We start from the raw sequence: 23,943 nt of genomic DNA, 5'->3' as shown, positions 1-23,943 counted from the left end.
CTATTAAGCACATATGGCACATGCTGGATAGACAACTTTGGGCGCACCTCAGACTCTCAAACAAGTTGCAGAGATTCTTAATGAGAAATGGGGAAAAAATTCCATAAGAAAATGTTCGGGGGCATGCCAGGAGCACGCCTCGAAGACGTGAAGCAATAATACAGGCACATGGAGGACCTACCAGATAGTGAAGTGTTTCTTTTTCTGCCTATTGTCACTTAAGTGAAGGAGTTTGCACTTAAGTTTATGGCATTGTGTCGAGTTTCTTGTCATAACACTAACATGTGATGAGAAGAGAACAGGACATGTACTGTTAAATAAAGGTGTCAATTTCCAGAACAAAAGTCTGTTTCACTCCAAACACTCGTGAAAAAAAAATTGCAAGTGTTTAAAATGTTGTCCCCCTAATTTTTTTGAGCAATGTGTTTGAGTTTATCAGAAATGTTAAAAATTTTACTTCCTGAACAAAACAAATAGTCAGCAATTCTGCCTCATCATTTTTTACTTCTGTTCTCTGATACTGGAATGCATTACTGAATATTACAAGAGGGAGTCCATCAGTAGACCCCCACCCACCCACACACACACACACACACACACACACACACACACACACACACACACACACACACTGCATGTTGGTATTCTGGTTCCTAGGGGTTCATTTATTGATTGTCATTTTTTTATTTCACGGTTGCTATTTGAGTTTACGTATTGTCATTTGAAGATAGTGAGAGGAGCTGTGGACATTAGAAAATGGAGTGCCAAGTAGAGAAATCCGAACATTTCTGACATATTCTTCTGTTTGAGGTCGATAAAGGGGTGACAGCAGCAGAAGCAGCTTGAAACATTTGCTCCATGTGCGGGTATAATGTCATTTCCTTGGATAGAGCACAGCAAAAAAATGGTTTTCTCATTTTAAGGAGGTTTGTTTCGACAGTAGTGACTTTCCATGTTCAGGAAGACCTTTGGGGTTTGATGAAGATCTTTTAAACGAATTAATCCACTGTGATCCACATCACTGTACTTAAGAAGTGGCAAGTGGCAGCTGTGGTGAACTGTGGTCATTCCATAACTATGCAACAATTGCGTGTAGTAAGGAAGGTTCAAAAATTGGGTGTATGAGTACTGCATGTCTATGTCAAAATCACAAAAATCAGCAGGTGGCTGTATGTGCATCTCTGCTTGTTTGTCATCAAGTGGCTTGTGAACAAAACTGACCATTCCTATCCTGTATTGTTACTGGTGATGAGAAATGACGTCTTTAAGGAAAAGAAAGAAATGGTTGAGTCCAAACAAAGCAGCAACTCCCCGTACCGTGACATGCATGCATCAGAAAAGATAATGTTACACATCTGGTGGAACAGTGATTGTGTGGCGTACTATGAATTGCTTGCCTGAGGTGTAATCACCACTGCTGACATTTATTTCAACAACTGAAACATCTTGGAGATGCAATCCGAGATCAGGAAGACTGCATGAAGTAATGCTACTCCAGGATAACATCTGCCTGTATTCTGCTGGACTGACAAAAAACACTATACAGGAGTTGCCTTTGGAAGTCATTCCACACTCGCCTTATTCACCTGATTGCATGCCCTCAGATTTTCACCTTTTCTGCTCTCTATTGTACAACCTTTAAGGGACTTCGTTTCTGGATGAAAATGTGTTCTGGACATGGCTCAACGAGTTCTTCACCACAATACCAATTTCTGTAGTCATGGAATCAATAAGTTACTCCAGGTTGGGCAGACTGTTGTAAATAGTGAAGGAGGATATGTTATTGAAGACTAAAGTCTGTTACATGTACCTGTTGTGTCTATGGAAAAACACTACAAAGTTATGCACCAACTCAGTACATTGCAGTTAGGATAAAGCCAGAGTTGGATACAAAAGTAAATTGTGAGAATAAGTAACTCCAAGGGGAAATCAACACTTTTTTGTTCCAGTTATTGAATGTCATATCTCTAACTAATGAAAATCTACATCTACATCAACATTTAGACTCCGCAAGCCACCCAACGGTGTGTGGCGGAGGGCATTTTACGTGCCACTGTCATTACCTCCCTTTCCTGTTCGAGTCGCATATGGTTCGCGGGAAGAATGACTGCCGCTCGAATCTCTCTAATTTTACATTTGTGATCTCCTCGGGATGCATAATTAGGGGAAGCAATATATTCGATACCTCATCCAGAAACGCACCCTCTTGAAACCCGGACAGCAAGCTACATCGTGATGCAGAGCACCTGTCTTGCAGAGTCTGCCACTTTGAGTTTGCTAAACATCTCCGTAACGCTATCACGCTTACCAAACAACCCTGTGACGAAACATGCCGCTCTTCTTTGGATCTTCTCTATCTCCTACGTCAACCCGGCCTGGTACGTATCCCACACTGATGAGCAATACTCAAGTATAGGTCGAACGAGTGTTTTGTAAGCCACCTCCTTTGTTGATGGACTAAATTTTCTAAGGACTCTCCCAATGAATCTCAACCTGGTACCCGCCTTACCAACAATTAATTTTATATGATCATTCCACTTCAAATTGTTCTGCGCGCACACTCCCAGATATTTTACAGAAGTAACTGCTACCAATGTTTGTTCCGCTATCATATAATCATACAATAAAGGATCCTTCTTTCTATGTTTTTGCAATACATTACATTTGTCTGTGTTAAGGGTCAGTTGCCAGTCCCTGCACCAAGTACCTATCTGCTGCAGATCTTCCTGCAGTTCACTGCAATTTTCTAATGCTGCAACTTCTCTGTATACTACCGCGTCATCCACGAAAAGCCGCACGGAACTTCCGACACTATCTACTAGGTCATTTATATATATTGTGAAAAGCAATGGTCCCATAACACTCCCCTGTGGCACGCCATAGGTTACTTTAACGTCTGTAGACGTCTCTCCATTGACAACAACATGCTGTGTTCTGTTAGCTGAAAACTCTTCAATACAGCCACACAGCTGGTCTGATATTCCGTAGGCTTTTACTTTGTTTATCAGGCGACAGTGCGGAACTGTATCGAACGCCTTCCGGAAGTCAAGGAAAAATAGCATCTACCTGGGAGCCTGTATCTAATATTTTCTGGGTCTCATGAACAAATAAAGCGAGTTAGGTCTCACACGATCGCTGTTTCCGGAATCCATGTTGATTCCTACAGAGTAGAGTCTGGGTTTCCAGAAACGACATGATACACGAGCAAAAAACATGTTATAAAATTCTACAACAGATCGACATCAGAGATATAGGTCTATAGTTTTGCGCATCTGCCTGACGACCCTTCTTGAAGACTAGGGCTACCTGTGCTCTTTTCCAATCATTTGGAACTTTCCGTTCCTCTAGAGACTTGCGGTACACGGCTGTCAGAAGGGGGGCAAGTTCGTTCGCGTACTCTGTGTAGAATCGAATTGGTATCTCGTCAGGTCCAGTGACTTTCCTTTGTTGAGTGATATGTAACCTATTTTCATGCAGTGTCACTCGGTACCGGCTAAGGGGACAAAATTAGTTAATGAGCTGTGAAATAAAATGTGCATTTTAAATAAAAAGAAGATGCGAGCAGGTGACTGAGCCAGTGTTTTCCACCGTGTCGCAGCTGCAGCTGCTGGGGGGGTCCCGCAGCCCGCAGCCCCAGCAGCAGCAGCAGTCGGCCTCTGGCGGGTCACCAAAGCTGCAGGGCACGGCAGTGCAGCAGCAGGCACAGCAGGTGGTGGCGGGTGGGAAGGCAGTGGGGCTGACGGGCGTGAAGCTGGTGGGCGCCATGAAGGCCCTGCAGCAGCCGGGCGCCGACCAGCAGACCATCCTCATCAAGCAGGGCTCGGCCGTCACCACGCAGCAGGTGTCTTCCCAGCAGCAGCAGGTGCTGCAGCAGCAGGCCAAGGTAAAGCTCAACTCCCACACTTGGCTCAAACCCCAATTGTGCAATAATGTGATTTGTCTGCCTCTCGCAGCATACTCAGTGTCAAAATATTTCACGAGGGACTGCCGGACTTCACTGTACGCTTGCCGACCAAATAAGGGACCGTTCGGTAATGTGACAATCTTCGACTACAGAAATGCAGAGCCTGTCAGATATCCTGCCAGTGTGGTAAGACGTACATAGATCAGACAGTGTGTACTGCCGAAGATCGTAGCTGAGGCCACCGACAGCACACCAGACGGCAAAAGCCTAACAGTTTGGGAGTCTCAGAACATTGCCCGATGGGAATACGTGGAATGTATTATGACCGTACCGAGGTTGTGATGCAGATGTCCAACTTCTGGGACTGCGTCATTAAGGAATCCATTGAGACTCGAGTAAGGGAACCGATGATGAATTGTACATCCGTAGTAAGACTGGGACATCGCTACTGGAATGATCGAGAAGAGAAATGAGATACCAGATAACGAACTGACTTTGGGGACAGGTGGAGGAACAGCAGAGGTGCTGTCAGCACGCACACCTGGGCACTAATCTAGGGCAGAAAGAACACTTTGTCGTCAGGAGACGGGAGACGTGGGGAAGCGATGCTGGGCGCTGATGGCCGATGGAATGTCCAATCAGAGGGATAAGGGGAGGAGATGCAAGCACGGCACCAGCCCTCCATCAGTCATTTCATCTGCACACCTCATGATGGCAATGTGGTCATTTGCCAAAATATTGTACCTGTTGGGCACCGACTTTCAGCAGTCAGCCATGAACTATTTCAATGTACAATATTAGCTGGAGGCGACTTTAATCTACCGAGTATAGACTGGGACATCTATGGATTCACTATAGGTGGTGCAATCAGACGGTCTTGTGAAGTAACTTTGAACGAGTTTTCTGTAAACTGCCTCAAATGACTAGTTAAGGCTACCCTCACGAAATGGAAGTACTTTAGACCTTATAACTACAAACAGACTGACCATTTTGTAAGTGTAGAGATATGTAGTAGGGATCATAATGTCATTTTAGTCAGCTTGGTTATTAAAAAAGGCTAGGAGAGTGTTTGTGCTAGAAAAAGCAGATACGCAGTTAGTAGTATCCCATTTCAACAGTGAATGAACATAATTTAGTAGAGGAATTACGGGCAAAGTTTAAACTGATTGTAAATCTCACTCTGCAGAGGTATGCACTGAATGGATTATGGACAGAAAAGACTCACTGTGGTTTAATAACAAAATTTGGACAATGCTAAGGAATCAGACCTTATCACACTCTTGAGTCAAAAAAGACTGTGGAAATGTTGACACGGAAAAGTTAGTAGAAATTTCTGCATCTGCAAAAAGATCGATATGTGAAGCACACAACAACTTTCATCATCATACTTTAGCAAAAGATCTTGCTGAGAACCTGAGAAAACTGTGATCCTTCTTAAAATCACTAAGTGAGTTGAAGGTTCCTATCCAGTCACTCTTCAACTGGTTTGTTGCTTGTAGGTTCGATCAATACGTGTTATTGGTGATACTTTGTGAACTTAAATGAGAATCCCTGGAGGGAAGACAGCATTTTTTTCTTGAAACACTGATGAAAAAGTTTAGGGAACAAGCACTTGCAAGACCATATTGAGGCCTGTGGATTATGTATGCGAATGCATGAAAATGCACTAGTTGTTAAATCAAAAATCTCGAATTGTCAACCCAACAGTGCTCAATGACTGTCGTGAAGGTTGCCAAAGAACTTGACTTGGTAAATATAGTACGCTTCAAGGCATCAAACCAATTTTCCAGAGTGGCAACAGGATTCATGATTTGGGAGTATGCTGTAAAAGCTCTGAAGTCTGCAGGCTTGTACAAGATATATATTGAGGACATTGCAGACACTGACAATTTCAAAATATGCAGACATCAAGAGCCATCCAGAAATGATAACTACAAAATAACAAACAATTGCTGATGACCAGATTAGGACTGGTGACTTGCAGCATGCCGTCCAGTGACACTAACCATTATGCTGCACTCCATGCACCAGAGCTCGTGGCGTATTCTGAAGTTCACTTTTCAGTTACTGCTGTAATTTAATTTCAATGTTCATGATCTGTGTACTCAACAAGCCACCTTACTGTGTGTGTGGCAGAGGGAACTTTCGGTACTGCTTTCCTTTCTCTCTTTCCCTGTTCCATCTACAAATGGTGTTTGGGAAGAATAACTTGTCTTCTGTAAAGCTAATTTTTTTCGTAATAATTGCATACACCATAGTAGTTACTGAAACACAAAGTATTCTGTGAATAATAAGAATTTGCAAGATACAGACTATGAAGAACATATTTTGTTTATTACGTAATTGTTGAGGGAATTACCATACGAAGAAAAATGAATGTAATGGCCTTTGCGGATGATGTAGCATTAATTGCTGGAAACTTGGATGACGTGTTAATACTGGCAAGAAAGCTATTTTAAAAAGTCAAGGAAGTTGGGTTGGAGATAAGTGATGAGAAAACATACAAGACGTAAAGGTGAGTAATCATACAAATTCAAGACCATGGTTGGAGTAAACTACATAAATGGTGAGAAGCAAGGAATAGAATTGAGGATAAAAGTGGCATCGTATTCACTCAATAAAACACTGTTAACCAGAATCTTATCAAAAGAACGAAAACAAGGATGTATAAAACCATAATCAGATCTGCATTACTATATGGAAAAGAAATATGTAAAATAAATAAATATACAAAGAGAAAGATAAATGTTCACAAAAATTAAATCCTTCAGAAGATCTTTGGACAAATTTGTGAGGGAGGAGAATGGCAAAGAAGAAAAAATGTTGCAGATACCAAAACATGGAGGCTGAAATGGGCTGGTCGTGCCTATAGAGGATCAAGATTGAGGGAAATGTCGGAGAAGAAATTCAAATGACGAAGGCCTTTAGGTAGACTGAAAATAAGATGGAGAGACCAGGTGGCCAAGGATCTTCAGATACTTGGAGCAAGGGAAGATGGCAAGAATACAATGTTGTGGAGGGGGCTACTTGGTGAGACTAAACACTGATTGTGGTTTGTGGGGCCAGGAGAGTGAGATAAGTGTTGTCTAAAGGGAAATTGCAGAAAGGAAAAGAAAAAAAAATAGTATTTAATGTAGCAGTTATAGCAAAGCAAATGAAGATGCTCCACTTCATTATGTTTCAAGTAGTGTTGTCTGTAACAACAAAATTACTAACACCTTTATTTCTTACTTCAATAACATTTAGTGCTTTAGGCGCAAAAGTTTCAATCTCTTTTCCTTGATCTCAGGCGATAGCACAGCTGCAGCAGCAGTTACAGCAGCAACAACAGCTGAAGCAGCAGCAGCAACAACTAAAGCAGCAGTTGCAACAACAGCAGCAGCTGAAGCAGCAGCAAACTACGATTGCCACTGTCGGTGGGACGGTTGTGAGTGCGGCCCAGCAGAGAGTAGTCACATCCGTGTCAGTCCTTGGGAGCGGCCAGCCGCAGGCTGCACGGGTTGTCACCAGGGGTACGTCGGGTCAATATATATGTGCAGAGACTGCTTGTGCTGCCATCTTTATTAACCAATATTGGGCATATAATTTGCTGACATACATTGGTAATCCCAAAACTAAGGTCTCCTAGTTTTTTCCATTTATTTTCTATAATATTTAAATCTTTTTAAAATGAGTGTTTATCTATTTTTCTACTCTTGGCCATGTCGGTCAGTACATTTCCATAGATGCTGCTAAGTTTTTATAAGCCCGCATCATGTCAGCTCACCTCCACATCCTTTGCGAAGCATTGAACCTTATCTTTCACTAACTTGTTGAAGCTGAATTGCCCTCTGGCCAAAGGTGTTTTCAATTTAGGGAACAGGTGGTAGGCATTGGGTGCCAAGTCCAGACTGTCAGGTTGGTGGGTTGTGTTCTATTCAAAAGTTTGCAAGGGAGCAATGATTTGATGGGCAATTCATGGGGAAGTGCTGGTGTGGAGAATGCTTATGCCTGTGCTTGTCATTCCTCTCCTCCTGCCCAAGTTATTTTAGTGTTTCACGGTGCCTGTCAGCAGTCACACTGGGCATGAAGTCAACCACCAATACCCCCTTTCAGTCTCAAAACATGGTTGCCATGATTTTTCCAGCACACTGAGTTTATTTGAATTTTTGTAACATGAACGAAGGTGAATGTCACCACTTGCATCATTGTTGTTTGGGCATTGGTCTTGGGTCTAAAGAGGAATGCCCAGGTTTTGTTATCCATGATAGTTAAGTCCGAAAAGTTGTACTTTTCATTTGCATAGGGCAGAAGAAATCAGCAAAAAGAATGAACTCAATGGCGTTTTTGATCTTCCATCGGCATTCGTGGTACCCATACTGCAACTTTTCTGTTAAAATCGTGTTTGTGCTGCTTTGGGAAAACCTCAAGAACCAAAATGCAGGGGATCATCCAGTGTGAGTCACCAATCTATGTGCACGGTTGGCTCAACTTTTGTGACTGACTTGTAAGAAATAGATGGTCTTCCGCTCCTTTGTTCGTTGTGAATGGGTGTCCCAGCGAGGAGTGCATGTGTTTGTTTTGGAGTTGACGAAGCACTGATCACAAGAGTGTGACCAACAGGCACAGGAACAGTTTCTCTGCATCCCCAGCGTTTTGGAGACCTTCCTTTTGGGATTACCATCATACATCATTGCCATACATTTTCTGAGCACCATACTGTGCATCTAGCAAATTTCGTTGCTTAAAATCTGACTTCTGTACATCTTCAGTGCAGTAATGTGAGCAGTGTAAATAAGTGTTGTACATAAATTTTCAGTTTGATGGTGCATGGCTATGATAGCCAAAGAAATATAATATGCACCTCAATGTCTTATAAATTTACACGTTGTTTAACAAGTTTGCTGTTACCTTTTAAATGAAAATGTGTTACAAACTTTTTGACTTATTCCACATGTATGAGGACCATCTAACTTAGAATCTGTGGAATAAACATTGGTTACATCTTTTCTTGCATTTTGTTGTATGAGATGCTCTACATTCTCAAGAATCTCTTCATTATGGGTGTATGAAACAACAAGTATATGTGATGCAATCTGATCTCAGACCTAATTTCTTGAATAACATCATCCTCACAAACGTCATATAGCTTCACCAATGTTCTATGTATCAACGCTTGAACGTATTTCAGGATAAACCCATTTTCAACTGTCAGATTTGAAAATGTGCATCCAAATACTAATTTTACAAAAGATATTTATATGCCCTAATAGCCTTGTTCATTGGTTATTAGAATGTTGTCACATTTGTTAATGTCGCAGTTGGTGGGAAACCGGTACCAGTTGCCATCTCCACGCAGCAGCAACAACAACAACAACAGCAGCAGCAGCAGCCGCAGGCACCTGTGGTGGCAAAGGTGTTTACCAATGCGCAGGGCCAAGTTATCTCCATGGAAAGCCTTCTGGCACACCATAAGCAGCATGGGACTCTCCCACAGGGTGAGTTGTTACTGTGATGTCATAAAAGACTCTTGCCTTTCATGCTGATCTGATCTTTGTGCACTCTTTCTCAGTGATACTTTTAGAAAACCGATAGATGATTATGGGGAATGCTTATCATCACAGAATAGTAATGGATAACTTGTGCCCTTTCCCATTGTTTTTGCAACTGATATCACTAGTAATGTTACATAGCTGCTGTTCTGTCACTATTATGATCTCTTAAACGTACAGTCAGTGAGTCTCACAAGAAGAATTGAGAGAATGACTTTGATGCTTTTGGTGATCACTGTTAAACAGAAAAAAATGAGTTTTCTAACAGAATCACCCATAGCTGTGTGCATAACATCCTGTCCTTATGATCATAAGGTTGCTGGTTAGATTCTCACTAGATCCAATTTATTTTTTACTTGTATCTAAATTCTAATATATTATCAAATTATTGACATCTGCATTTGGTTATCTGCCTTGTGGCAGATTAAGACTTTGAAGCCGTCCATGCTTCTCTGTCCTCTGCTTTCCTCCTTATTCTTTGGTAGCCTTTTTTGCGGCCTGTTGACATTATTGGCATCTTCTTGTGCCCTTCCCTCTCTCCCTTGGAATAAAACCTACTATTGCCTCTACTAGAAGGCAGTCTCATTTCAAAGTTATGTCCTATCCAGTTCAACTTCCCATTCTTCACTGACAGCAACATCCTCTGATATTCTCCAATTGTTCTCAGTACCTTTTCAGTGCTGACTTTATCAGACCAGACGGTCTTCTCCATTCTATGCTATATCCACATCTCAAAAGTTTGATTTCTTCCCTCACCCTGCTTTCGAAGTATCCGTGTCGTCTTCTCTCCACACGAGGTCCTACTCAGTACTAGGCACTTCACTAGTTCTTTCTTAATTCTGTCTTCGGCCCACTAGCTAAGAATCTTTTCTGATTTTGAAATACCTCTTCCTGCCGTGCTGCCATAAATCATATTGCAAACCTTTGCACATGAATCACCTGAGTACAAATGACAGCTCTGCCAATGAGCTGCCATTTACACGAAATGTGTGCAATATTACTGCCATATGTATGCATACACACCACTATCCCATGGCTTTTGTCACCTCATTGCATGTCTTAATTACTAACCACATGAAAACATAAATATTTATAAAAAAATTTAATAAAAAATAAAAAACATCAAATAGAAAGTAAAATATCTTTTTCATTTCTAAAGATTAAGAATAAATACAAACATTGTATTAAAAACAAAATAATTCAGATATATATTTTCTCCATTTAACTCTGAAACATTTTCTATTTTCACATGATTAGTATTTAAAATTGAAAGGTTTTCTTTTTATTAGCAAATTATAATCTGATGTTTGTTAATTAGCATTTCTATTTGATACTGTATTGTACTAAGCTTCTATCCCAAAAGCAGGACCTAATAGCAGTTGTAGGTTGCCTATCTAATGGTTCCCAAGGGCAACAAAAATTTGACATTCAGTGTTTGACCGAATTAAAAACTTTAAAATAGTGTTATAACGCAGTCATTAAGAGGTGTAATCTTATGTAACACTTTATCACTGTAAGACAAGTATTACAGTTAGAAATAGTGTGTTTGCCTTGAGGCAGCATAATTGATGGTGTGCAAATACCAAGACTTCATTTATCCAGTATTTGAGAATGAGAACACTCAGTGGCTTCCAACAAACTTTACTCATACTTTAAAACCATTTTGAAGTTTTTTCCACTTTGACGTCCTTCACAAAATAATTGTTGTTGTTGTGGTCTTCAGTCTGGAGACTGGTTTGATGCAGCTTTCTTATGCTACCCTATCCTGTGCAAGCTTCTTCATCTCTCAGTACCTACTGCAACCTACATCCTTCTGAATCTGCTTGGTGTAGTCATCTCTTGGTCTCCCTCTGAGTTTTACCCTCCACGCTGCCCTCCAATACTAAATTTGTGATCCCTTGATGCCTCAGAACATGTCCTACCAACCAGTCCCTTCTTTTAGTCAAGTTGTGCCACAAACTTCTCTTCTCCCCAATCCTCTTCAACACCTCCTCATTAGTTATGTGATCTACCCATCTAATCTTCAGCATTCTTCTGTAGCACCACATTTCGAAAGCTTCTATTCTCTTCTTGTCTAAACTATTTATCGTCCATGTTTCACTTCCATACGTGGCTACACTCAATACAAATACTTTCAGAAACGACTTCCTGACACTTACATCTATACTCAATGTTAACAAATTTCTCTTCTTCAGAAATGCTTTCCTTGCCATTGCCAGTCTACATTTTATATCCTCTCTACTTCAACCATCATCAGTTATTTTGCTCCCCAAATAGCAAAACTCCTTTACTACTATAAGTGTCTCGTTTCCTAATCTAATACCTTCAGCATCACCTGACTTAATTCGACTACATTCCATTTCCTCGTTTTCCTTTGTTGATGTTCATCTTATATCTTCCTTTCATGACACTATCCATTCCATTTAACTGCTCTTCCAAGTCCTTTGCTGTCTCTGACAGAATTACAATGTCATTGGCGAACCTCAAAGTTTTTATTTCTTCTCCATGGATTTTAATACCTACTCCGAATTTTTCTTTTGTTTCCTTCACTGCTTGCTCAATATACAGATTGAATAACATCAGGGATAGGCTACAACCCTGTCTCACTCCCTTCCCAACCACTGTTTCCCTTTCATGCCCCTCAACTCTTATAACTGCCATTTGGTTTCTATACAAATTGTAAATAGTTTTCCGCTCCCCATATTTTACTCCTGCCACCTTCAGAATTTGAAAGAGAGTATTCCAGTCAACATTGTCAAAAGCTTTCTCTAAGTCTACAAATGCTACAAACGTAGGTTTGCCTTTCCTTAATCTAGCTTCTAAGATAAGTCGTAGGGTCAGTATTGCCTCATGTTCCAATATTTCTACGGAATCCAAACTGATCTTCCCCTAGGTCAGCTTCTACTAGTTTTTCCATCCGTCTGTAAATAATTCGTGTTAGTATTTTGCAGCCATGACTTATGAAACTGATAGTTCAGTAATTTTCACATCTGTCAACACCTACTTTCTTTGGGATTGGAATTATTATATTCTTCTTGAAGTCTGAGGGTATTTCGCCTGTCTCATACTTCTTGCTCACCAGATGGTAGAGTTTTGTCAAGACTGGCTCTCCCAAGGCTATCAGTAGTTCTAATGGAATGTTGTCTACTCTAGGGGCCTTGTTTCGACTCAGGTCTTTCAGTGCTCTGTCAAACTCTTCACGCAGTATCATATCTCCCATTTCATCTTCATCTACATCCTCTTCCATTTCCATAATATTGTCCTCAAGTACATCGCCCTTGTATAGACCCGCTTTATACTTCTGGTTCTCTTTTCTCCAAAGGTCTCTTTAATTTTCCTGTAGGCAGTATCTATCTTAACCCTAGTGAGATAAGCCTCTACATCCTTACATTTATCCTATATCCATCCCTGCTTAGCCATTTTGCACTTCCTGTCGATCTCATTTTTGACACGTTTGTATTCCTTTTTGCCTGCTTAATTTCCTGCATTTTTATATTTTCTCCTTTCATCAATTAAATTTAATATTTCTTCTGTAACCCAAGGATTTCTACTAGCCCTCGTCTTTTTACCTACTTAATCCTCTGCTGCCTTCACCACTTCATCCCTCAAAGCTACCCATTCTTCTTCTACTGTATTTCTTTCCCCCATTCATGCCATTTGTTCCCTTACGCTCTCCCTGAAACTCTGTACAACCTCTGGTTTAGTCAGTTTATCCAGGTCCCCTCTCCTTAAATTCCCACCTTTCTGCGGTTTCTTCAGTTTTAATCTACAGTTCATAACCAATAGATTGTGGTCAGAGTCCACATCTGCCCCTGGAAATGTCTTACAATTTAAAACCTGGTTCCTAAATCTCTGTCTTACCATTCTATAATCTATCTGAAATCTGTCAGTATCTCCAGGCTTCTTCCATGTATACAACCTTCTTTTGTGATTCTTGAACCATGTGTTAGTTATGATTAAGTTGTGCTCTGTGCAAAATTCTACCAGGCGACTTCCTCTTTCATTTCTTACACCTAATCCATATTCACCTACTACGTTTCCTTCTCTCCCTTTTCCTACTACCGAATTCCAGTCACCCATGACTATTAAATTTTCATCTCCATTCACTATCTGAATAATTTCTTTTATTTCGTCATACATTTCTTCAATTTCTTCGTCATCTGCAGAGCTAGTTGGCATATAAACTTGTACTACTGTAGTAGGCGTGGGCTTCGTGTCTATCTTGGCCACAATAATGCGTTCACTATGCTGTTTGTAGTAGCTTACCCGCATTCCTACTTTTTTATTCATTATTAAACCTACTCCTGCATTACCCCTATTTGACTTTGTATTTATAACCCTGTATTTGCCTGACCAAAAGTCTTGTTCCTCCTGCCACCGAACTTCACTAATTCCCACTATATCTAACTTTAACCTATCAATTTCCCTTTTTAATTTTTCTAACCTATCTGCCCGATTAAGGGATCTGACATTCCACGCTCTGATCCGTAGAACACCAGTTTTCTTTCTCCTGATAATGACGTCCTCTTGAGTAGTCCCTGCCCAGGGATCCGAATGGGGGACTACTTTACCTCTGGAATATTTTACCCCTGGAATATTTTACCCAAGAGGACGCCATCGTCATTTAACCATACAGTAAAGCTGCATGCCCTCGGGAAACATTACGGCCGTAGTTTCCCCTTGCTTTCAACCGTTCGCAGTACCAGCACAGCAAGGCTGTCTTGGTTAGTGTTACAAGGCCAGATCAGTCAATCATCCAGACTGTTGCCCCTGAAACTACTGAAAAGGCTGCTGCCCCTCTTCAGGAACCACACGTTTGTGTGGCCTCTCAACAGGTACCCCTCCGTTGTGCTTGCACCTACGGTACGGCTGTCTGTATCGCTGAGGCACGCAAGCCTCCCCACCAACGGCAAGGTCCATGGTTCATTGGGGGGGGGGGGGGGGGGGGGGACAAAATAATCATGTACCACATTTTCACTTTGTAGTAAATCTTCAGCATCAGATATGACATTTTAATTTATTGCTTACTTACTAGAACTCTACTTGCAACATATTTTGCAGACAGTATCCACTTGTACCACTGAATATGTCTGCAAAATTATGTTATTATACGGCACACATTTCAGGAAATATGGTATCACAAACATTTAGTTGCTTGAAGACTAGTTTCTGCTTAAAATGCCACAGAGTGAAACTTGATGAGAAAAGACGTTTTAATTTTGTACTTCTTTACTACTAACTATGTTTGCAAAATTATATTATAGACAGCATGTACACACATTACTAAATGTACGTGCAAAATTACGTCATTGCGCATCACGTAGTTCAGGAGATATGACAATCATAGACATTTAGGTGTGTGAAAAACTTGCTTTTGCTATAAAATGGAGTGCAAATTACCCAGATCATATTCATTCAGTGTTTTATAATGAGTACATTTTGTGATTTCCAAAAAGCTTTGAGCATAATTTCAAACCTTTTTTAAACTTTTTCTCACTGTAAGCTTAATGTCAAATATTTAACACAGTAACTCATTTGTAAAGTAATTAGATGTTTGAAGCTGTTTTGTACGTGAGAGTTTGACTATTTAAAGAATTAGGGATTTACTGGTAAATATAGAAATTAAATAAAAGTAAGAAAAAGGTGGAGTATAGCAAGCATCAAATGAGTACCGTATTTACTCGAATCTAAGCCGCACCTGAAAAATGAGACTCGAAATAAAGTGAAAAAAAATTTCCCGAATCTAAGCTGCACCTGAAATTTGAGACTCGAAATTCAAGGGGAGAGAAAAGTTTTAGGCCGCACCTCCAAATAGAAACAAAGTTGGTCCATAGTAATACGAGACACAATTTAGGTCGAATGAATGACGATACAGCTACAGTAGTTTGGTTCGAGCCGTAAGCTTAGCAGTTAAGCTTTACCATGTAGCCACTGCTATGCGTCAGGCGCTCCGTCCGTATTTATACGGGTACCCTTCGTTTTTCACGTGCTTCGTCTGGTTTGAATTGATTCCTTATTTTTCTTTGATCTGATAAGTGCCGTTCTCTTTGTTATAGGTGTTTACATCACTCTACGCTGAAAATGCATTACTGTACTGTGTCATGCATTGTTTGTCGCATTCTGATAATGAGTGTTTACGACCTGTCGCCACTCGCGGCATGGTTTGCTTTTGTGCGTGCTACCGCCGCTTAGAATAAAAAAAAAAAAAAAAATAAAGGAATTGTATCAGTTGCGAAACAATGGCAAGAGACTGCTATTTGTTGTTATTTACACTGCTGCTTGGTTTGATAATTATCAACAAGAACCAAATAATAAACTGCGTATGATAGAAGATGTTCTGAATGAGAGTTTCACGAAAAATTTTCTCCGTTTGAAAATCTTTGCAGACGCCTCTTTAGTACATTACTTTCTGCACAGAAATTAGTCATCTTAGATTTAAAAATCTAGTCAATTTCCGTGCTTCATTTCTGACTGTATCTCTATTAGGCATAAGAATAATACGAATATAAACATGACATGATATGTGTATACTCTCGCGTTTGCTGTTCCCTCTCTAGTTTCGTAGTTTATTAGGCAGGCAGAATTTAAATGAGATAGCAGCAAACACTAAAGAATACATGGCAAAATGTTTATATTCGTATTATTCTTATGGTGAAGAGAATACTGCATGTGTTTCACAATTCATAAAAGTTCCCGTTACCAACCATCTCTTCTCACAGGTAGGAAAAATTTCAGAACGTGGAATTGGCCGTACTGACAAACATCGCAGACAGTCTTGCCAGTCGGATTTTCGTAGTACATTGAAAAGCTGCTACATTCGAAGATTAACAATGCGGAATTTGTATTTATTTCGTTGGATAATGTATGAAAATGCAGTGGTCGAAATTCAGGGCGTTGAAAAAAAGCTTGTCTTCCAACTTTTTTTTAATTTATTTACTGACACAGAGGTTTTGGCGCCAGTATTTATCTTTGTGCCTGCAAAGCGTGCCTGTGTAGCGCTACATATATTCGACGGCAGAAGTTAGTTGTGGCGGCACCTACCAACATATTTCAGAACTTCCGCTTACTTTGCACTCGATTCTAAGCCGCAGGCGGTTTTTTGGATTACAAAAACCGGAAAAAAAGTGCGGCTTAGATTCGAGCAAATACGGTAAGCTCACGATTACAAAACTAATGTTCTGCACACAGAGCTACAGACGGCTCATTATAAAATATTCCGCTTGCAAGCATAATCAAAGTCACTATAATATGCATTGAGGTGGACTGTTAATTGCTAACCTCCTATTTGGAAACAAAATTGTTTCATTCTGCTCTCACCCATCACACGCACAAAATACCCACTCATCTCAAGCTAGGTCTCTGTGATTTACACCATTTGGAGGTTAACCCCCTAATACTCCTTGCTTCATAATGAGCCGAACAGTTCATGGCAGTTTTCTTGATACACACGACTTCACAATATGTAATTGCAGGTGCAACTGTGGGTCCAATTGTGCTCTTCACATTACACACCTCTCAAAAGACTGTTATATAAATGGTCATGTTCTCAAGATGTTGAGGCACGCTTACACACATCTGTTAACTGAAAGAACTGACCTGTACCCCCGGCTTGCCACCCTTGTGTGTTTCAGACTGATACATTGCAGTAACTTATCAGTATTGTTAGAAAGAGCACCAAAAACCCCATAACCAGGCAAGCTGATGTATCAGAATTTCTGGCGTCAATTCATCTGGAAAGTCTGAGATGGATCTAGCTTTTGCTGTTTGAAGCTTCTTTGATGTAATAACTGCCTGAAATATTCCTGAGCGTTGCAGCAATTGCTGCCATGGCAACTACACAATATTTCAATGAGGCAGCTGTGCTTGTCATCTTCAGGTGGTTTATTTTTATTTATTTATTTATTTATTTTTTTGGTGGGGGGGGGGAGGGGTGGGGGTGGGGGGGGGGTGGGGGGGGGAGCTGTAGCAGCCTGCCAATTTATGTGTTAGCTTACTGGAAAAGCACAGGCACCAGGAGGGGGAGGGAAGGGGTTGCTGACTTCCATGGTTCTTACACATGTGGCACGGAAAACCAGCACCTGCCATATACCCTACTACTGCCACACGTGGGAACATGTTAATGGCAACCTAGCTGTCTTGGCATAGAGCCCCACCCTTGCTTGATTTCGATCTCTGCAGCTGATGATGGCGTAGCACTGCTGACACTGGTTCCCATGTTTTGCTGAGCTGAAAACCCATGTTTGTTTATTAATTTGTTCTCTGTAGTATTTCAACTACATCTTTAACGACGGGATCCCAGTAGTTAGGGGTAGATGAGAACATCTTGTTTTTCTTGAGGCTTGACAGACTAGTTGTAGAAATGGTTCACAGACAAAAGTCAGATGTTGTCACGAAACCCCACAAGATGTAAGCTGTGCAACTGACCGACATCTTCAGGTGCGACAAATACACTGCTGAACTGTGACTGCAGCCTCCTGTTTATGCCATTCTAAGTGGGAAATGCACAGATGTGCAAGTGCCAAATTTGGTGGCCAGTAGCGAAGATTCCTGATCGGTAGTGGAAGGAACACTATGCTACCTATCAGGTGAAGAACAAGCACAGAGGCGTTAGTCCTCCTGTGCACTGTCGCCAGGCTGCCTAGCTACCACTGTTGGAAGCTGACAGTCTGACATGCGCACCCTTGCTGACCTGTGGCCATTCTCGTGGCTCCTATCTGAATATTTACATCACTAACAAAGCATTGTCCCTTCGGTAAGAAGAAATTTCCCTTTGTAGTAATGGTGAGCGTGGCCACATGCTACATGGACTGCGTTTCAGCTATTTTGCCTCGTTGGCTCCCAAGAGGGGTTACTATGGGTGGCCCAGCAGCAGTGCACAGGTGGAGGGGAGGGGGGGGGGGGGGGGGGGGGGGGGGAAAGCCTTTGCAAGTGCAGCCAGGTCCTTGGCTCAATGTCCGACTGGTGGCATAGCGGTTCTTCCCACTACCTATCAGGAATTCTTCACTTTTGGCAACTGTATTTGACACTTACTAGCCTGTGTTTGTAAACCTAGACTGGCATAAATAAAAGCCTTTAGTCATAGCTCACACCTGAAGATGTCAGTCAGGTGCACCGATGACATATTGCAAAAATTTCATGACGAGATCAGCCTTTTGTGCAGGAACCATTCCTGTGAGAGGGTTAATACATAATGCACCCCATATCAAGCTAAAGTGCGCGTCATATATCTTGGCAGCCGAGTTTAGGTTCGTTCTGCGCATCTGACGTCACAAAACACAGTCAGCCAATGAACAGAGAACGACGTTGCCAAATCTCGACTGCAGTGCAGAGCACGGACGAGTGTCCTCAGTTTTAGAAACATTCAGTCATAAATAAAGTAATAGAACAAAAGCAATGTCTTGATAGCAGACTTTCTTTTATAGAAAGTTTGGAAAAAGCATTCTTTATACCAATTGCTTCATATTCTATTAATTAATTAAACCATACAAGCAATAAAACTCCTAATTCAGGCGATAGCAAGGAAAGGTGTTTGTTTCAATCTCACGAACTGCTTTTTCGCAATAAAGAACAGCGGTAATTGTTTATTTCCTATTGTACTTTGACGAAGCGTGAGTAATTCATAGTCATACCAACAGTGTTTATAAGTAGTTGCGTGAGGTGTTAGAGTCCTTATGGAGTTACATTCTTCAATGAGCTGAGGTAGCAGAACGGTTAAGGTGTTGGGCTGCCAAGTGAAAGGTTATGAGTTCAAACCTTGTGCGGTGCTTAATATTTTCTTTATTTAAAAACAATATTGGAGTGCCTTACTTCACGAATTTTATTCGTTTGAATGAAATTTCTAGTGCTTTGCCTCTTCATTAACTTTTTCGCTGCTGCAGACACGTGCTCCCCGCATTTCGCGCTGTGCATCACTGCACTTCTCGCCTGTGCAGACACATGGTGTTCCCACTGCTTTGACACACTTATCATTCGATTTCACAAAAACTATTTGTCCAAAAAATTTGATTTTTACACGTCTTCTTGACTGATACCTTCCCCCCATAAATGACTTAATTTTGTTTTGATGTGCAGCATTAAATGTAGTAAACCATTGCACGAAATTTTGAAGAGTTTGCAGAGGTAAAAGTCCACAGCGTATACTTTCCGTATGGTCGATTTTAGTTGCCACAATGTTGAGAATGAAATGTGGACAAGATACCTAAATTTCATATAATATTTACTGTATAACAATATCTCATTTAATTCAAGTACCACATAGGTGTCGTATGTAATATTGAGAAATATTCCGTCTTTCGCGACTGTAATAAAAGTTTTATTTACACAGGGCGCGTTTGGCTTTATTTTAAAGCACTTCCATCGGTGAAAGGTATGGCACATACACAATGGTATTCATGTTCTATTTCTTGTTTTTGTTCCTATTTCTTGTTTTTGTTCCACAGTCGCAGTTTTACCAATGGTATTGAAATATATCCCTCTTCTGCAATTGTAATAAGCGACTTATTTAGACCAGACGCGTTTCTCTCTTTTGAAGTATCATAAGAGGACTGTATTTTGTGTCCTCCATTGCCAAGTCATCTTTCGTAGTTTTGTGCTGCGGTAGCACAATATTCAACGTTTGTGTTGGCTCATCAGTGTTTTAAGCAAATAAATGCTGTTTGTGTGTGGCACACACAAAATTATATTTGACATAGCTCTGAGCACTTCACTGACAGACGGTATATTCGAGCCCTAATGTTTTTGTAAGTCCACAGTTTTGTTTAATGTATTTTGTCTACTTCCTTTTGATTGATTGAAGTGCTTTAAAATGAAGCCAAACGTGCCCAGTGTAAGTAAAACTTTTGTTACAGTCGCGAAAGGTGGAATATTTTTCAATATTACATACGACACTTATGTGGTACTTAAATTAAATGAAATATATAGGTATCTTGTCCACATTTCACTCTCAACATTGTGGCAACTAAAATCGACCATCCGAAAAGTATACTCTATGGACTTTACCTCTGCAAACTCTTCAAAATTTCGTGCAATGGTTTACTATATTTAATGCTGCATAATAACTGCGTTGAACATCGAAACAAAATTAAGTCATTTATGGGGGGAAGGTATCAGTCAAGAAGATAGGTAAAAATCTAATTTTTGAGCCAAATAGTTTTTGTGGAATCGAGTGATAAAGAGTGTCAAAGCAGTCAGAACACAATGTGTCTGCAAGGGCAAGCAGTGCAGTGACAAAATCGCCCACAGCACTGAATGCAGGGAGCACGTCTTTGTAGCAGCGAAAGGGTTAATGCGGCCGTGGTGGCTTTACTTCATGAACTGCGCACTCCCCCCCTAAACGTAAACTTGCGAACTATGCTATACTATGGTGCTGCTTCTCTTGGCGCGTGCGTCATGTGCAACTGGCAACGCAGCAATCTCCCGCGTCTAGGCGGGCATGCGCGAGCCGCCAAGATAAAAGAATTGAACTATAGTGGTCAGCAACAGCAGATTTTTCTGACTGACCAGTCTGGTGGGACATTTGTGTTCATCTCACATCTTCAACAATGTAATATGCCTGCCCAATGTACGATTTCTCACACCACCATGGGATATTGTATTTTCCCGATCTCCTCGGACTGAGGCCACCTTTTAATGAAACTAGCATTATTTAGACTCGTGCTGGAGGCTGGAAGACACATCTTTTTATAAATTTCTTGAGAAGCCTGTCAAACTTGGCATGGAAACCATCCTTTTTGAGTTCCCCGTGACTCCTGGTTGTTCATGATGTCCAGTGATAGAGGTAGTGTCGTGTTACTGGCAAGCTCTTGGGATCTGATAAGGCTCATGGTATGTGAATGAGAGTTGGTAATAAATTGTGCCTCTTTTCTAAATTTAATTGCAGTATCACTGAACCCTTGAAGGGGGGAGGGGGTTTTGGGTAGGTCTAGGTCTAGGTCTAGGGCACCTACCTTAAAAATTTAATTTGAATTTTTTTGTTGTTGCAACATAAAATGCAGTCCACATTCTTTGCTGAAGCATTAATATTTTATTTTCAACAGGGTTAAATTTTGCGTAACGAGGCTAATGAACATATGCCCATTCCTATTTTGTAAAAAATTTTACCATAAAAAATATTATTTTGTAGAATCAAAGGCAGCAGCTGCATCCTGGCCTTAAGTCTATCTTGTTAGGATCTTCAGCAGACATGGCAGGTTCATGACCCAAAGCAGATGAAGTTTATTTGACTATGATATTCACCTGTTCCATGGGAAGCAAATAATAATAATAATAATAATAATAATAACAATAATAATATTTGACATCACTTGTGATTGTGCCAGCAATAAGAGTGCAAATGCCAGATTCAACAGTTTTGTGACACTTAAACCACTGTTTTGAGAGGGGTAATGATAACTAGCAGCTTGCAAATACAGATCAGTGAGAGGGCACAAAGCCAGGACATTAGACCAGTCACTCATCTATTGCCCAAGTGCAGATGCTGGGATTCGAGGCCTGTAGCTGTGTTCTCCAAATTGTAGATGCAGAAGTCCATAACAAAGCAGTGATATGGTGAGGGGTTCTGGAAGTCAATGTCCCCACCTCCTGCCACCAGTGTATTTTTGGAGAAAAAACTTATAAATTGACGAGAGACTGTAGCTCTCCACCATTGCACCTCGAGATGACGAGCAACAGCCTCATCGAAATATTGTGCAATTTCTGTGACAGTATCCGACACGATGCCTGAGAACCTGTGAAGGTGGACCTAACTTAGTATCTCCATCTAGAAAGTGAATACTTTATATTTGCACTTGCCTGAATAAGTTGCACTTTGGTAGCCTCGATTTCCCTGATAGTGTAGATTTCTTCAGAATTTACAGTAAGCTTTGTTTCCCCACATGAAGGAAGATGAAATCAGTGGAGTATTATATTTGCAGGGACGGCGTTACGTGTGACGACATCGACAGCGGCATCTGTTAAGGCACAGCAACAGCAGCAACAACAGCAACAGCAGCAGCAAGTGTCTGCTCCCACGGCCAGCCTCATACAGATACCGGGAGCAGCGACGCAGTTTGCGGTGGTGTCGCAGGGCAGCCTGTTGTCAGTGGCAGGCAGCGGAGCCAGTGCACAGACGACCTCTGCCCCCAGAATACTGCAGGCTACCCAGTTACAGCAGCAGGTAATACAGTACACCGACAGGTGGATGAGCTCGTGAAGAAAGCAGTAGCAATGTAGTGAAAACAGTCTTGATCGTCTTGTGCTCCACATCTGATTAGTGTTAATATTAATAACCATCAGAGCTGTCTTAATGTACATTTACTTTTTTACTAGTTATATGCCCCTGCTTTGCAATGGAAGTTAAAGAAGGGCCTTTTCGTAATGTTGCTTTTTAGGGTTCCGTACATCAGTTGGAAAAAAACATGACCCCTCATAGGATCGCTTCATCAATAAATTAGTTTTTCCTGGACAAGAAGTCAAATATATTATGAGTGTTCCAAGAAAAGGTACAGAACAACTCTGTTGGTATCACTGAAGTTTTTATTCAAAAGTTATCATCAGAGGCACTGAGCACAAATATCCCACTGTTTTCATGAGCTGAAAGGTTCTCTTTTCCCAGAATTCCTGTGACTTCAAGGAACCTAATGTCTCCATCCCTGGGTAATGATACTGCACAGTGCTGGAGAAATTATGATACGCAATTGAGGTGAAACATCCAGGAAACCTGCGACATATGGTGTTGCTGATTAGTGATATTGCATGGTCCCTATATCACAAACGTCATATAAAAGAAGTTACGCCAACTCACATGGGAGACATTCTAGCATCCACCCTATAGTCCTGATCTCCCCCCATGTGATTATCTGGTCCCTTAAAAAAGGCCTTCCTCGAAATCAATAAGCAACTGGGCCCAGTAATCAAAGAACAGAGTGATTGTGTTTGTTATTCGACATCCAGGGTTTCCATTGGCTGCAGACCTTACAGTAACCTAACTCCTGCCAAATAATGTGTTGCACACTACAGAAGCTGATGTTGAGATCATGAACGGCTATGCACCGTTGCGCTCTAATCACATCTTTGATCCTCCGCTTGTTGTTGTCCGTAATGGGTGAAGCTGCTCTCCTATATCGACTGGTGTTTTGTGTTGAATCATGACCAGCACAGAACTTGGCACACCGTGGCACGGTGGTGGCCTTCGACAGATGTGCTGCCCCCACACACATTCTTCTTTCTCCAGTGGATGTCTATTGGTGTTTGACCTTCAGCAGCCAAGAAATGAATAACAGCATGTTGCTCCTGTTTGGACACATTTGGTTATAATGTTGCTATAGTTCATGTTTCAGTATTTACTACATGCATGTCAGAAAGACATGAATGCCACACTGATCCCTTGCCAACATTTCACTGCTTATATACCCACATCGGAGTCATGCTGCATTGTAAATATGCTGCAGCGACATTCTCAAATGCAAAATGTTTTGATTGTCCCTTAGTGTGGTTATCTTATTGCCTAGATGTGGTCATTATCGAAGTAAA

At 41.1% G+C, this 23,943-nt stretch overlaps 1 protein-coding gene across 1 annotated transcript in view; it reads left to right on the top strand.

Moving 5' to 3' along the window:
* Positions 1 to 22,588, top strand: part of LOC124770433 (nuclear factor related to kappa-B-binding protein-like) — a gene marked incomplete at both ends in the record, with an annotated part of 90,550 nt that extends 67,962 nt beyond the window's left edge. The window contains 4 exons of the mRNA XM_047249216.1: positions 3,599 to 3,883; positions 7,194 to 7,416; positions 9,205 to 9,381; positions 22,347 to 22,588. Of these exons, the coding sequence (XP_047105172.1) occupies positions 3,599 to 3,883; positions 7,194 to 7,416; positions 9,205 to 9,381; positions 22,347 to 22,588 (927 nt within the window). The remainder of the gene's footprint in view (positions 1 to 3,598; positions 3,884 to 7,193; positions 7,417 to 9,204; positions 9,382 to 22,346) is intronic.
* Between the last annotated feature and the right edge of the window lie 1,355 nt (positions 22,589 to 23,943).

The sequence above is a fragment of the Schistocerca piceifrons genome, unplaced genomic scaffold (assembly GCF_021461385.2).
Source record: "Schistocerca piceifrons isolate TAMUIC-IGC-003096 unplaced genomic scaffold, iqSchPice1.1 HiC_scaffold_832, whole genome shotgun sequence".
NCBI classification, from domain to species: Eukaryota; Metazoa; Arthropoda; class Insecta; order Orthoptera; family Acrididae; genus Schistocerca; species Schistocerca piceifrons.
This window is presented reverse-complemented; position numbering and strand designations above follow the sequence as displayed.